The following is a 15,525-nucleotide window of genomic DNA, read 5'->3' as shown; positions in this document are numbered from 1 at the left end:
GTGTGTGTGTGTGTATTAAATCTCTTTAGATATTTTACAACCCATGTAGAGCTTTGTTAACCTCTTCACTTACCTTACAGACTGGATTCCAGGCACAGTCTTGTTCAAGGTGACAGAACAGTTTGAGAACTTATGTCTGTTTTGTTTGTTTTTCAATTTTTCCTACAAATATTTAGAGGCACTCAGTGGAGTTGGGGAGAATTACAAAAGTTTAAAAAGCCTAGAACTTTACCCTTAGCAAGTGATACTTACTGGAGCGCCTGGGTGGCTCAGTCGGTTGAGCATCTGGCTTCAGCCCAGGTCATGATCTCACAATTCATGGGTTCGAGCCCCGCATTGGGCTCTGTGCTGACAGCTAGCTCAGAACCTGGAGCCTATTTTCGGATTCTGAGTCTCCCTCTCTCTCTGACCCTCCCCTGCTCACGCTGTCTCTCCCTCTCTCTCAAAAATAAATAAAACATTAGAAAAATTAAAAAAAATAAAGTTATACTTACTGAAGACAAGATATACAAATAAGACATGACAATGAAAGGCAAAAATTTACAAATGCCATGTAAATTGTCACATGAATGTAGTGGAAAAATTACTTTCAATTTTGAGGATGTGATGGGTTTTAAATACCTTCATTCTTTCTTGTTTTACCTGAGAATTGTATTTGTTATATACATTACAGTCAGAGCAGAGGAATTCTTGTTTACATAAGAAAGAGATGTTACATTCAGGGCCATTGAACCCATTTGACATTCCAGGAAAATTCACTTTCTCAGGGGCAGTCTTCAGGTCCCGTACTTGTCCGCTAGTTCAGGAAGCACAGTCCTAGAGCAGTAACGGATATGCACCCAAATGCAGTTTTATTGTCCATCTCAGGAAAATTGCTTGGAGGGTTCCATATACGAGTGGCATCATCAAAACATATGTCACCTGGATTCGTTCTGTAGCATACGTGGTGTCTTGGAGTGGATTGAGAAGAAGGAGGCAGTCATCACAACGACCAGTTTCCAAATGTTTGCTCAAACGAAGACCCTGCTCAACAAATTATTCAGTCCATTGTTGTAATGGTTACATTACATCATCACAGAAGTAATTTGACAAATTGGACATTGGTCTTCAAAGAGCTAGCTCATCAGTAAGCCTCAGAGGCCAGCAAGTGAGTCAAAGTCCTTAGGTAGGAAAGTAACTCAAGAGGCAGGACTTGTCCTAGAGATGTTCTGCATTGAAGTATCATCCAGTCAGACTGTTACTGTAATGCAAAAAAATTACTGTGGTGCTTTAAAAATACAGAGTAGGGGTGCCTAGGTGGCTCAGTAAGTTAAGCATTTGACTTTGGCTTAGGTCACGATCTCACAGTTCATGAGTTTGAACCCCGTGTCAGGCTCTGTGCTGACAGCTTGGAGCCTGAAGCATGCTTCAGATTCTGTCTCTCTTTCTCTCTGCCCCTTCCCCATTCTCAAAATAAATAAACATTAAAAAAATTAAATGCAGAGTATATAAATTAAATTACAATTACAATTTTAAAATTCCTATTGTATTTAAAAAATTATTTGAGACAGTACACACAGAGACAGGATAGATATCTACAAACAAAAAGTAAAAGCTTCTACTGCCTACCCCACACACATGAACCATTATCAGTGTGTGATTTTCCAGATGGTTTTCTTTCACTACAAGGAGATATATATATATTCAGTTAATCTATGAATTCATGTATCTGTTTTACAAAAAATTAATACATGTTCTACAGTTTGCTTATTACATTTTTTAAAACATTTTTATTTATTATTGAGAGACAGAGAAAGAAAGAACATGAGCGGGGGAGGGCAGGGAGAGAGGGAGACACAGAATCGGAAGCAGGCTCCAGGCTCTGAGCTGTCAGCACAGAGCCCAATTCAGGGCTCAGGCTCCTGAACCATGAGATCATGACCTGAGCCGAAGTCACTTGCTTAACCAACTGGACCACCCAGGTGCCCCTGTCGTTTGCTTATTTTAGCTCAATATTATATATGGGAAAAATTTTTTCATGAGAACCTTACATTTTCTTTAACTATGATTCAGTTGATAGAAGGGCAAAAAATTGGAAATAGCCTAAGTACTACCATTTTCATTTATCTGGTACTTCTAATTCATGAGATGACTAGAAATATCACTTGAAGTATTGTTAAACATCAGTATAAATCCTTTCAACATAGAATAAAATTCATGACAAATCATTTCCAGTTTGAACATTATTGGAGAGAGGTTAATCACAAAAGAAAATGATCATTAAGTAGTTTTACCCAAAACCTGTTCCACTGATGGACTCTAAGGATGTTGTAGATGTTTCGATGTACCTGATAAACCAGGTCAACCTCAAAAGGAGTGAGGGGGAGAAGTCCTAACTAAGGTTCGCGTCTTGTGTAAATATAATACCTTACTTTCAAATGAGTTTTTAGGGGGAAGAAAGCAACTAAAAATATTTTCTGTCTATGTGGAGTCGTGAACCATACATCTCATATTAACGTTCTGAGCAGTTGTCCGTTGATATTCAGAGTAAGGGGATCTTTGTGACTCACTTCTATTCACCAGTGGCTTTAGAACTATTTTGGGAAGTGAAAAACTTTGACCTATGTTGGTTCTTTCTTGATGAAGGGAATCATCATCATCGCTATTATGTTACGGTGTGTGTTCTTAAAAGTAAATTGAGCCACCTCTGGGCCACTGGACCAGAGAGGGTTGGCCCCCAACAGTGAACAGACTAAACTATAGCTTTAGTCCAAGAATATGGAAACTGACAACAAATTATTGCTTGTGGTCTACTTCCAGTTTTCAAGTGCAAACATACCAGAGTTTATTTTAAATTTGAGCCAGTCAGACATTTAATAATATACATCAAAGAAGAAGTGAAGGCTTCCCATGTTTATTATTTCAATATGATGTCTGTTCTAATAAAGTGGAAGAATGCGTATGATAGGCCATGTAGTAGAAATTCTCTAGTTCTACGTTAGGCCTTAAATATATACATATATTTGTAAATTAATCCAAAACACATTGCCATGGTTCCAATTCCTCTGAAAGCTGATTGTTTTCCATCCCTTTTTTAATTTTAGAAATATAGTGGCTGACTGCCAGAACACTTCCAGATAAACAGTCCGCTCCATGTATAAAAAGGGCATAGAATCACGAATGTTCAGAAACCACAGAACGTTATTTAAATAAGTTAAAGTTATTATGGTCTTCCCTATTAATTAAAAAAAAAGCCATCTGTGCAAGGTGAATTTTGGTAAGGTCCCAATTTTTTTAATGATTGTGGATGGAATTTGCAACTGCTCTCATAGTGAAAGTACTGCTCAGGGATTCCCAAGATAAAATGTACTGTTTATGTAATTTTGTGATCATTTGACTAAATTTCTGCTAGGACACTGGAAAGAATTCTGGTTATTTGATCAGAATTTGATCAGAATTTACAGTCATACTTGAAGGAACTGGCTTTCCACTAACACCAGCTTTCTACTTTTCTACTCCTGTAACACCCTAAGCCTTAATTTCGTCTAAACCTTGTGTGTGTGTGTGTGTGTGTGTGTGTGTGTGTGTGCATACGCACGCGTGCGCCTCTGCCCCTCTCTTACGCGCGTGTGCGCGTGCACACACACACACACACGCACACACACATGCACACCCCACAGCACCCGTGGTTTATCAGACCTGCCTTGAGCAAACATATCAAACTGTGAGCAAGACTAAACACGCCAAAAAGAAAACACCCTGTAAAGGAAAGATACACCGGATGTTGACGTGACTGATGCATATCCATACTCACTTGCAGTGTGTCCTTATTTTCATTTTTGTTATTCATAGAATTTATTAACTATTTTTTATAAGAAAAATAATCTACGAACCTAGGCTTTCAGAATTTGAGAGGGACAAAAAGTCAAAGGTCCTCCTCGAATTTGGTAGGAAAATGCTATGACAAGAAGGATCTGGGGATTGTTTTTGGTCATTTTCCCCCAACCACTGTTTTTAGTCAATTAAAATTTGTACCCCAGGCCTTTTCCAGTTTGAAGCCACCCAGGCATCCATGATGAGCAGTCCTTCTTGTTTGGGTAGTCATTCATTATCTCCATTACCAAAAGGAGAATAGAGGACAATCACATTGTTTGGACGAATCGGAGTGTTCGGAGGCATATTTGTCGCGGTGGCAGAGTGCAGCACCTGACAGGCAACGATTGATGGCCAGGAGTGAGTGTGAGTGGCCAAAGCAGCCTCGTAGGATGCAAATTACTGACTGTGGATTCCAATTTATCCTGTTCATTTTTCTTGCCCGTGCTGAAGACCATTAGTGGTTTTTGAAGCAGTGAAGGGGTCATTACTAATGTGGGTAGGCTCGAAGCAGGAGGGGGAAGGAGGGGAAAAGCCTTCTGTAATTACACAGCTTTCAGGAACAGGCTGGAGGCCCTAGCCAAAAAAGTGTCAACACCTCGCAATCAGAAAAATTTATTTTCATTTTATGCTTAACCCATATTAACTCAACATTATCATCTTTCTTTGTTAACATTTGCAGAATATTAAAAGCCTGGCTTCTATATTAATACAAATCTGGTTAACCCCTTTTGCTGCACAGGGGATTTTGTTTAACCTAATGGCATTTGGATTTGCTAATAAGTAATTGTGCACATTTTGGATAATGCACACCATTACAGAAGATGAAATAGCTGAAGAATAAAATGTGTATATTGAAAAACACTCATTCTCTCAAATGCAAGAATGATTAGAATACTCTGAATGGAATACTTTGTTGTTCGTAATGTCACCCTTGAATAATGTTGATGGGAAATCATATCAAAGGCTTCCTAGTTTATGAGTGACTTTGACATGCTGGATTAAAAAAAAAGTTTACTTTTCTGTTTAAGGAAACCCATGAACTTAGAGCAGGGACCTCTCTGGAGGCGTGTTTTATAGTTATGTACATGCAAGTACAGTGTCCCTTAAAGTGAATGTATGCTTCTGAAGTAACAGTCCTTGCATCGAGGGTGATGGGGGCAAGAGGTTGATGATGGGGAGCGTGGCTCAGAACAAATGTCCGTGAGGTGTGATGGGAAGTAAAGAATTAAAAAGCACTGAAACCCTGTGGCTTCATTCTCTTATCGCCATACTATAAGGTAAAATGTACAATTTCTAGATGAAGCATTGCACATAATTGACTCCCTTTGAGGTGTGGCCATTGTGTGTGACCCATCGTGTTAACCCAGAGCGGAAACCAGCTAGAATGAACGCATCTCCCACTGTCCTTTAGAGGAGTCAACATAAATGCAGTCAGTAAACTCTGCTGTAATTGGATCAGTTGCCGTGGCTTCTAAGAATAGTAGTGATTATATACTCTCTTGCTTCCCAAATTTCTACTGTCAATAACCTCAGTTTAACTAGGGAATGGTGGTTACGTTGGCCATCTCACAAAGATAACAGAGGAGAAGGGCTTCCCCTAGGTTTTCTAGGCAGTGGAGAAGATGGCCCTGACACTAGTGCTCTTCATGTGACTGCAGTGGTTGTAGGTAACCAAAAATCTGATGCCATCCCCAACGTGCTTTCCGTCCCTGACCCACTCAAAAAACTGAATGATGGAAACACTTTGCTTTTCGCTGCTGGCCCTCCACAGTGTGGCAGAAACGGGGGGTGGGGGGGAGGGCTGTCAATGCAGGTTTGGGATCCTTGTCCCTGCCTATACTTTTCTACACATGGTAAGGAAAAAAAAAAAAAAGCTTTGATTAGGAAAATCAAGCCATAGACTAAAGAAATCACAAAGAGTGGTTTCATTCTTAGAAGTAAGTGACTCTTTCTTAACTTCTGATACATCTTTTAAAACGTTTGTGTTTTCATTAGCATCCGTACCCTTCCGAAGAGCAGAAGAAACAGTTAGCGCAAGACACAGGACTTACAATTCTCCAAGTAAACAACTGGTGAGTGACCCGAAAATCAATGTCTTTCTCCCATGGCTAAAATAAGATTTCTAAATAATTGTTTTCTTTTTCTTTTCTTTTTTTTTTTTCTCTTTGCTTCTAAAACAAATGAAACTGAGGCGGATAATGTCTGTGTTTCTACCCTAAGGTGTGAAAGTAGTGTGTAGGGGACAAAAAGGTGACTAGGTAGATGGTGGTTGTAAGACGGAGTAGTCTTTGTCTTTCTGTCCTTTCCTCCTCTCTCTCCCTCTCTGGTCCACCGCACTGTTGCCACCTCTGGTGCTTTAAAATTCTCAAGCTGAACCACAGATTTGGTTCAGGTCATTCCTGTTGGAACCGGTTACCGTCGTGTTTTGTGCAGTGTTCACAGGGCCTTCTCGGCTCGAGGAAGGTTTCTGTTGTCCAGGCGTTGGGGGGTGAGGTAGATGCAGGCTTTTTAGCATTTCCTAATAGAAATTTATTTACCCTAATTTTTTTGACACGGAAAAAAAAAAAGATTTCCCCATTTTGAGCTTTGCGATCTGACAGATTACTCCTGTGTGGTGCATGGACCATCACCCTTTGTATGTGGCTTAGAGGGTAACTGAGGAAAAGGAGGGGCAGAGGATTAAATAAAATGATCACAGTGGCCAAGAAATGATATAGGAATTACTTATCAAAATACTGGCCCAGGTTTTATCAGCAGCTTAATTTTGTTCAGTACATTCTTGGGGTGATGTTCAGATTAATTGAACTGACAGTTCTCTTTCAAAATTCAGGGAAAGTATTTGCACGGATTTCAGGCCTTATACAAACTTAATTACATGGAACTCCATTTTATCATTCTAATTCCATGTAGCAGAGGTTGTATTTACAAATGAGAAGTCTCTGCCTTTATTCACAGCTTTCCTTAATATATTTATCAAAGCAGGTTCATTTACAAAGTGCTCTATCTGTGGGATACAGGCAGGCAGACATTAACAAAGCTTTTAGGTTTATCAGGCTCGCTGCCTGATGAGCTACCCGAGGGTCAATTGATTTTGTGGTTCTGTGATTCATTTTTTTCTCATTTTTCTAGGATCACAATGAGAGACATGCTTGGAGAATTAGCCAGTTTGTCTGCCTTATCTGTCAGGCAATTTTTTTTTTCCCAGGGAAGTCAAGCTACTTAAATTGGCCACAGGAACTGCCGTTATCTGACTTTAATGCACCCTATAGTGTGGATAGCATTTCAATTACACGAGTAACCAAAGCTTAGCCGCAGCCCTTTTCGTGCCTAGTGCTGCACAGAAAGTGATGTGCCTACCTACAGAAGCAGAAAATTGAGTTGCCTTGCTTCTGTCAGGGTGATTAATGCAGAAATAAACTGCTAACCTGGAAAGAAAGGCAGAAAGAAAGGATAGACAATACAGACTTGAATTCACTTTAATTTTCTTCTAAAGATTGGAACTATGTACATTTAAAGATACCCTTTAGACCAAAAACTTGGAATGAAGGCCGTAAGCCCCAGACAGGGATGTGTGTGGAATTATATGTTGATAGGAGCCTCCTAATGTAAATACTACATATAATATATGTCAATAAATATATTCCATTATGTTCCCGGCACAAGCGATCAGTGGTCTAAAATAGTAAAAATAAATATATTGTGTGTTAACTATAGGACACGTATTCACCCTGAACGTTATTTTATAAACTACTGAACTGCTTTATATTCAGTGTCCTTAATAAGCAGTTAATATTGCTTTACAATCATAATTTTTGTACATTTGGGGCAAGTTGCAGGAGGTTGTGATGGGAGTTTTTGAGAGAAATGAAGTATTTCTGCACAGATATTTGGCATTGACATTGGATCTTGCTCTTTTTGAAAAGGCTGTTGCGAATCATCCATTACCTGTACTTTTTGATGTAGTCATTATACTTCAAGAGTGAAGAAGTGAAAGTCCTATCTCTAAAGATGAGCGTGTCTCACAATCAGACACCTGGTTAGAACCTGGGAAGAGCACCCTTATTTTCTGAGTCCCATTGAGCCTGAAGGCACGTGCAAGTTCTGTCAGCCTGATAGTTTATGTTTCTTGTTTCTCTATTATTTGAGCTGTATTTGCTGCAGAATGCCCAGGGTTAGGATATGACAGTCTCTCGCTCAGTACACTTCCCGTAATATGGCATAAACGTTGACACCTACGTCTCTACAAAATAATTCCATCTTCCTAATTTTCACACTTCCTTCTGGGGAGGAAAAAAAAACACCCCTGTAATCCTGCCCCAAGGTCCAATGCTTAGTTAACAGCTACTGTAACTTTGATAATAAGGTGTGACTCATGAGCTCAGTACAGCAAAGAGCTCAAAGAGACTACCAAGAATTTCAAAAAGGGACCAAATTTCCGGGAATTTCAAAAAGAAATTTAAGAGAGAACACCAGCTACTTTAGTACATTTTGAAACTGTCCAATGCCTTCATGAAGTCAGCTTTGAAATAGAGAAAGCCATCCAACCTCCTTTCAAAAGCCTTCACAATCACTGTCCTTAAGTGCGACGTGAGCCCGTGGTAACAGTGGACTCTGTGCTATTTCTCCAGGCCCCGAGAGCTCTCAGCAAAAAGCACAGGGATCAGAGGGCGGTGTCCAGGCCTCCTCAGTCAGCTCTCCTAGGAAATAATACCCACTTCTCTGATTAAGGCCAGGATTTTAGGCTCCTATGCTGTGAGGCTTGTACTCGAAGAATTCACATAGCACAGAAAGCACACACAGCACAAAATCATGGATGGCTCGCTGTTCTAGCTCTGCTTCTCACGTGCCTTGTGAAATCCAAAGGCCGAGCGAGGTCAGGGCAGTTAAGTAGCACTGTAACAGAACATCTACATCCATAGTCATAAGCACTAGAGCATGGTTCCACGCACCTGACAAGAGCAAGAGGCAATAAAAACAGACCTGTTAAGCTCAGTCAGTAATTTTAGAACCAGTAAGCCAAAAGGAAGTTTAGGAGATAATTAAGGGAATTACAGATTGTTTTATCTTAGCAGCCAATGTTAGAAATAATCATAATGGGCTTTTCCAATGTATTTACACTAGGGAGTGTGCGAGCGGCGATGGCACAAGCAAACCAAGTGTGATTGCAGGAAGAGAGGAGTTTATGACACCAAGTCATTTTTGCTCACAGTTAGCCCTCAGAAGTCCTAATCAGTCATCTACGTAAGACCTTTTTTTTTTTTTTTTAAACCATGAAAACCAGATCTTCAGTGTATATCCTCACTGCTAACGCTAATCACAAGTGGTAAGACTGGTTTTCTCTGCTGGTTAGAAGAGCCAGCTGACATGCATTAGGAGAGAAAAATAGCAAAGAAATGCATACCCTCAAGCTGAACAACGTCCTCACAAGGGAGGAGCAAACGTGATGTAATTTGACTGAATCACTGATTCAAGCTCGAATGGTGAAATGGCTAGGAGGTACGCTCTCAGGCCCACAAACCAGGCTCTGTAGAGTTAAAAAACCGTCAGCACAGGACTCAACCCCTTTAAGCTTTAGTTTTCTCATCTGTAAAATGGGGACAGTGGTCATATATGTAGTATGTGGTTGTAGGACTTCAAGAAATGTTAACACATATAGTAGATGCCATCTAGTATTAAAATAGTTAAAAATAAATCATAAGATGAGAACTATGGTTCCATAAATGATACCAATAAAGAAGTCATTAAATAGCTTACAAACTAGAACGGCGATTTCTTTCAAGGGAAAGTAGACATTTTTAAGGGGAAAAATAACACTTTAGGGCAGAAAAATTTTCTGTGCATCGCTTCCTTTTTTTCACATTCTATGCGTAATCTCTACTGAGCATGTATATGGGCTAGACGTTGGTGATTTTATAGATGGAGGAGACATAATTCTTGTCCCCATGAGCTCACAAGCCTATTATATCTAATTTATTTTACCATCACTTATTTAATATTCACAATATACTAATCTGTACTAAGCCCTTTGAAAATCTTTTTTTTTTCTTTTTCCCCCCAGTTTTACTGAGAAACAGTTGGCACACACCACTGTGTACGTTTAAGGCATGCAGCATGGTGGTCCCATTCACACATACTGTGAAAAGTGTAGTGGGGTCAGCTAATATCCATCTTCCCGTATATGTGCATCGAGTCTATGTTAAACGAAGATAGACTTTTGTAGTTTGTTAGATGATCCTTTTTTGTGGTTTTCTTTCTTTCTTTCTTTTTTTTTTGTAGAGTTCTTTGATGCCAGGGAGGTAAGAGTAGGGAACCCTAGGAGGTAAGTGGCTTCAAATAGCTCTGAAGGTTAGACTTCTTGAAGGAAAGTTTTGGGTATTAACTCTCTAGTATTTCCTTAGAAGGCATGCTTGCAACATCATTGACAAAACACTTTTTAAAATTTTTTAATGAGAAAGTTCTTGCTTGAATAATTTGTTGGGGTGCAGTCATACCTCTTTGACGATAATAATCATTGAAATATGGCAGAGTCTTAACTCTGACAGTTAAAATCCCTCAATCTAAAAGTACAATGAGAAGAATCATGGCATTCCCATGTTCTCATGAAACTTTCCTTAGTACTGTATCCAAATTACAATATTAATGTTGAAGTTCCCATTTCTGGGTTAATTTTAAAAGGAAGAAGTACTGTACTTTTAAAAACTCATGTCATTACAGTAATTATATCCTCTTTCTATACCAACAAGCAAAGTCCACAGGATGACTTGCTGACAGAGTACAGGTTAACTGGGAATAAAGGACTTATTTTCTTTATAGAAGGCTGCCTCCAGGGCCCCAAGTAAAAATGCACAAAACTTAAATTTCAAAGAACTTCTCAGCTGAAGGTACTTCAGAGAGTTCCTTTGTGTGATAGATTAAATGTCCTTGGACAGCCTCTCACACTGAAGAGATTAAGTATCTATGCCCGGTGTGCCCCACCTTTCCATCAATGGCCTTCCAACAGTGTTTCTAGGCCCAACAGCTTTTAATAATCGGACGTCCACTTTGTAGAATCTCCTTAGGGAAGGCGACAGTTTTGTTTTACCTCTTTCAGTGTGGCCACAGCAATGAATTTTTCCAGCATATACAGAAGCTTGTTCACTGTACCCGGAGAGCTTTCCTGGGAGTCCCTTTCTCCTCTGGCCTTCTTCCCTTCCCCTTGCCAAGGCTCCTTAACTACCAGCTGACTTGGTTTTCTTGTGTGTGAGATGGAATGATGCAGAGACCAAAGAATTTGTGTGTGAAGACATGATGTAGGTGAAAAGTGCTCTGAAAAGAAAAGGTAGTACTGTTAGAAGAACTTCCAGCCCTGAGTGAAATGTAGACAGGAACAGAGTGGTAGCCTAAGGAAAGCAATCCTTCTCCTCCGGAATGCTTTAGTCGAGATAAATTTGGGTGCCCAGATGCTTCTCTTTGCTGCTTCGACATGAAGGGCAATCAAGGTGGGCTTCAAGCCCGGGGGGTCAGTTTCAGGCCCTAGGTCAGTGACTCCCCCGACACAGTGTGAAGTCTAATTAGTAGGAGGCTAGGTTGAGTGGCAAAAGAGGTCCACTTCTTAGCAGCAAAGAGAAGTCACTTTCAAAGGTGTCTATGTTGTCTTCTCCCAACAAGGAGCACAGACACCAGGAAATACATCGTGATATTAGGACATCAAGAGTAAGCAGGAAATCGAGTAAAATAATTTTGTCATAAACATATGGAGTAATTGGCCAGTGGTGCAGGAAATCTAAATGAGGTACAGAGACAGCTGGACACTTTTATCTCAAGGGAAAAAGGATTGAAGGAGGCAGTGATAACCGAGGGAGGTGGGGTTGAGATAAACTCCAGGGAAGGGAACAAGTCTGCGGACGAAACATCCTCTCTCTGCTCAGAAGCGTCCACCATGGCCATTTGTTAAACACATAGCTGCCGTCTTCGGCGATTATTTCCAAGTAACATCTATGTTTCCGAATAAAAATCCATTTGAATCTCGAGTCAGATTTGCCAGGTACTGGATTCATAGTCAGCATATCATATGCTGAAACTTTGCCGATGCTGAGGAAGTGAATACAAAGAAAGCATGCTTTTGACCTCCACTTTGGTGAGCTTGAGGTGAAATGCTTCTCTTTCAGATGGCCTCCTGTGCCAGAAAAAAATCAGTGACCACGGAAGGAGGCAGAGATGCCAAGGGGTGTCGTGCCAACCAGCCCCGTGAGATCTTTTGCTGAACCAGAGCGTGCTCTTGCTGACAGTTGCTCACGGGGTGAAAGAACGAAGTTTGTGCCAGCAATAGGGGCTCCAGTCTCTCTCTCTGCACAGGTCCCAACTACTCTGTCTCCATGGTCCTCTCGTTATTTCTTGGGGACCTGCAATTATTTCTGAGAGGACACCCAAAAGGGAAGGAGCAAAGACTAAAACATGAAAAGGAGAGTGCACATGATTAATGTTGAACCAGAGGGATGGCCCTGAAATGCAAATGGACTTTATTTTGCTCTGTCTACAGCAGACTTTATAAAGGGGCGGGTGCGGGTGACCAGGACATCAACACGTGGCATAACACTTTTGAGTGAGAAGGATTATTACCGTGTTTCCCCATTTGACTTCCTGCAGCAGATTCGTGAAATTCCCACGCTGACCTGAAACGTGGAAGATCCTTACTGTACCTTGGCAGCTGTGCCTCCAACCTGCTGCCACATCACACCAGCATTTCGAGACACCTTCTCTCCTGTCGGGATGGGAGGACCATTTCCAGATATTGAGATTCAGTCCAAATTTGGGCAGGCAGGCTTAGACTCAGCAAGAGCCTTTTAAAAGTGGTAAACAAAGGGAGTAGAGGGGGAAATAAAGGAAGGGGACGCCAGCGAGGGGGACTCGAAGGGGAGGTTTGCCGCAATCCTTTACATTCAATTATACCCACTCCTTTGTGCTCTCCCTTCAGCTCTGCAAAGGAAGAATGAAATATGGTTTTCATAGCAAGCTGGCAGCATTATCTCAGGATGCATATTTCTTTGCTGGGTTGGAATGCCAATAAGGGGAGAAAAAAGTTCCTCGTTTAGAGGAAAGTACAGTGCCACAGAGAAAACACAAAACAACAAAAAAGGAGTGTACGAAGTTTCTGAAACAGTTCCAAAAATTGCCCCTTCGAGAAAACATTTAAATGAGAATTTTGGGAGGATAACATTTTTCATGCTGAAAGTTACCATTTTTTTCCAAAGTCCCTAAATATGGAAAGAAATTCGGCCAAAAACGTAGACTATTTTTGATATTTGAAGATTTTTAGAATTAGCCCCTCTCTTTCATTGATGAGGACAATGAGCTCCACAGACAAGTCCTGTGCTCGGCGCAAGAGGCTTTACCTACTTCTGCACTTCATTATACCCGTATTTGGAAGAGAGACAAGGTTTGCTCAAATAAGTCCTTTATCCATCTCAATTGGCATGATCTACATGGTTTCTCAGAGTAACACAGAAATAAAAGTCTATATTTCAGTGGGTTACATGATTTTAAAGTAGGGTGATATTGGCTCGCTATTTACTTACTTTAAAATAGAAAAAAAATGAGGACAAGTTATTGAAAATAATACAAGATTATCGTATAGCAGCGGATTCAGCAAGTATTCCTAACCCCAGTCACAGATCGACAATGCTGTATTTTTTTAAACAATTCAATGAAAAGGAATTTCCAAATTGCACTTCAACTTATTTCTAGAATGCAGGAAAGAGAAAGGTGCGTATAAAAGTAAACAGAGCCTTTATTAGAAGCTATTACAAGGAAGGTGAAAAGACAGAATACACAAATATTGTGTCGTTTGCTTTCTCTAAATTCTTTACTCTTAAAAATAAGAGTCTTAGTGGCTCCAGCTTGGTTCTGAATCCCCAGTCCTTTTTACCACGCCTTGGCCTTTTTCAGTAGTCTTTTTTCCCTATTTTTTCCATTACCCCCGGTAGAATGTTTTGAAAATTTATTCCAAAAATTCGCTCTCAGAGAAGTAAGTACTTTGTGAATAGCCTTTAGACGAGCCCTCACTCACTTCACTCACTCATTCACGCATTCATTCATTGGAGAGCAGTCTTCCAAAAATTACTTAGTTGAGAATCTGCTCTGTTAATGAGTAAATGTAGGTCCTATTAACCTCTTGATCTTAAGGATTTGTTTTGTTGTTGCTGCTGTTGTTTTCATTGTGTTGGGTTTTTCAAGTTTTAGAGCGTGAGCGGCAGCTAGGTGGCACCCCCCCCCCCCAGTGCTTACCCCAGAAATTCTGTCCAATTCATGACACTCACAACTACTTCCTCTGTTCTCTAGAAACCAGGAAAATCATGGTTTTATCTGCGAAATTATTAAAAACCCGGGTATAAAAAGAGAGACAGACTTCATGATTTTTGAAGAATTTTGTTTTCTTCTCATTTTTTTCCCTGTTTCATTGCTTTATTGTAATCATAATAGAAAACCTTGTTTATGGTTTTGTCTATTTATGTTTTGTGCATGAATCAGAATCATTACTGCTGACTAAACATTGAGTATAGATTTTCAGCTAACTCCCTGCCCTTGTCCAGAATCGTTAATTCTCCACTGGGGTTGAAACACATGCAAGGTTCTTTCTTTTTCCCTTGCAAGGTAAACATTGAAGGAGATGAGATTTCCCATCTGTCTCTAGATAGAGCTTATCTTTTAGATAAGTCCCTGCAAGCTGTGGTCTCAGGCTGTTTAATGTTGACCTCTTGAGGTCCAAACTTCCTTAGTGCCTTTAGATAAGCAAAAACTTTAACAGTAATTACTGAAGGAGTGGTGGGATAGTGGATTAATCCCCAAAGACCTGGATTCAACTCTACCTCAAAGCCCACAGGTGAAAAATCTCCTTAATGCTCATGGCTTAATAGTTTCAGCTCAATTCTTAAGGAAGTCCTGGCCATTCTTGACTAAGGGTGTAGCATGAGAATGCCGGAGAATTCCTTTTTCATTATTGATTGATAGCTCTTCTTCATAGAGAAGGTCACAGATATCTGCATACTTTCACCTGTCTGATATTGACATGTAGGTAATTTCATGGTTAAACTGTCATCTATTTTAAACCTAGGTTTTGGATATAATTTCGTTTGAAATTAATAAAACACATGGGCAGCTTTCTTTGTCTCTACACATTGTTTTCTAAAATTCAGTCTGGTAGATGAGAGTACTCAATGTAATGTATGAAATGAAATGCATAAGGATTTCACTGGGCCAAGTGCCAACCCCCCCCTTTTTTTTTCAATTGTGGATCTAACTCTTCTTTTTTTATTGCCAATGCAATTGAAAGGATGCACTGGTATTTTTCTATGCCCATGAGCAAATTTTCTCTTTATAAAGGTGTGTGGAAAGTAGCACAATGGAATCTGGTCACAGCTGGTTTATTTCCTGTGTTACCTGAAGCCAAGTTCGATAGGGTAAATTCCAAATACCTTCTTAGCTGGGAGTTACCAAATCTTGATAGTCTTGGATCTGTGTGACTCAGTGTGGCTCTTTGCTTTACTAAATATACAGGTTTCCTGTTATCCTCCAATGTTCCCATGGATTCAGAATGTCTGTGTCTGTGTTTAGTGGAATGGGCTGGTGTAGAAGAAGAATGTTAAAGAGAAAAGAAGAAACTCCTGGTGGAATAGAATAGTAAAAGTCTGACAG

At 40.1% G+C, this 15,525-nt stretch overlaps 1 protein-coding gene across 6 annotated transcripts in view; it reads left to right on the top strand.

The window, feature by feature from the left end:
* Nucleotides 1-15,525, top strand: part of MEIS2 (Meis homeobox 2) — a 204,307-nt gene that overhangs the window by 139,298 nt on the left and 49,484 nt on the right. For all 6 annotated transcript variants that reach the window (XM_029951024.1, XM_029951023.1, XM_029951022.1 and 3 more), the window contains one exon: nucleotides 5,851-5,927. In XM_029951024.1, coding sequence (XP_029806884.1) covers nucleotides 5,851-5,927 — 77 coding nt within the window. The remainder of the gene's footprint in view (nucleotides 1-5,850; nucleotides 5,928-15,525) is intronic.

The sequence above is a fragment of the Suricata suricatta genome, chromosome 9 (genome assembly GCF_006229205.1).
Source record: "Suricata suricatta isolate VVHF042 chromosome 9, meerkat_22Aug2017_6uvM2_HiC, whole genome shotgun sequence".
Classification (NCBI taxonomy): domain Eukaryota; kingdom Metazoa; phylum Chordata; class Mammalia; order Carnivora; family Herpestidae; genus Suricata; species Suricata suricatta.
This window is presented reverse-complemented; position numbering and strand designations above follow the sequence as displayed.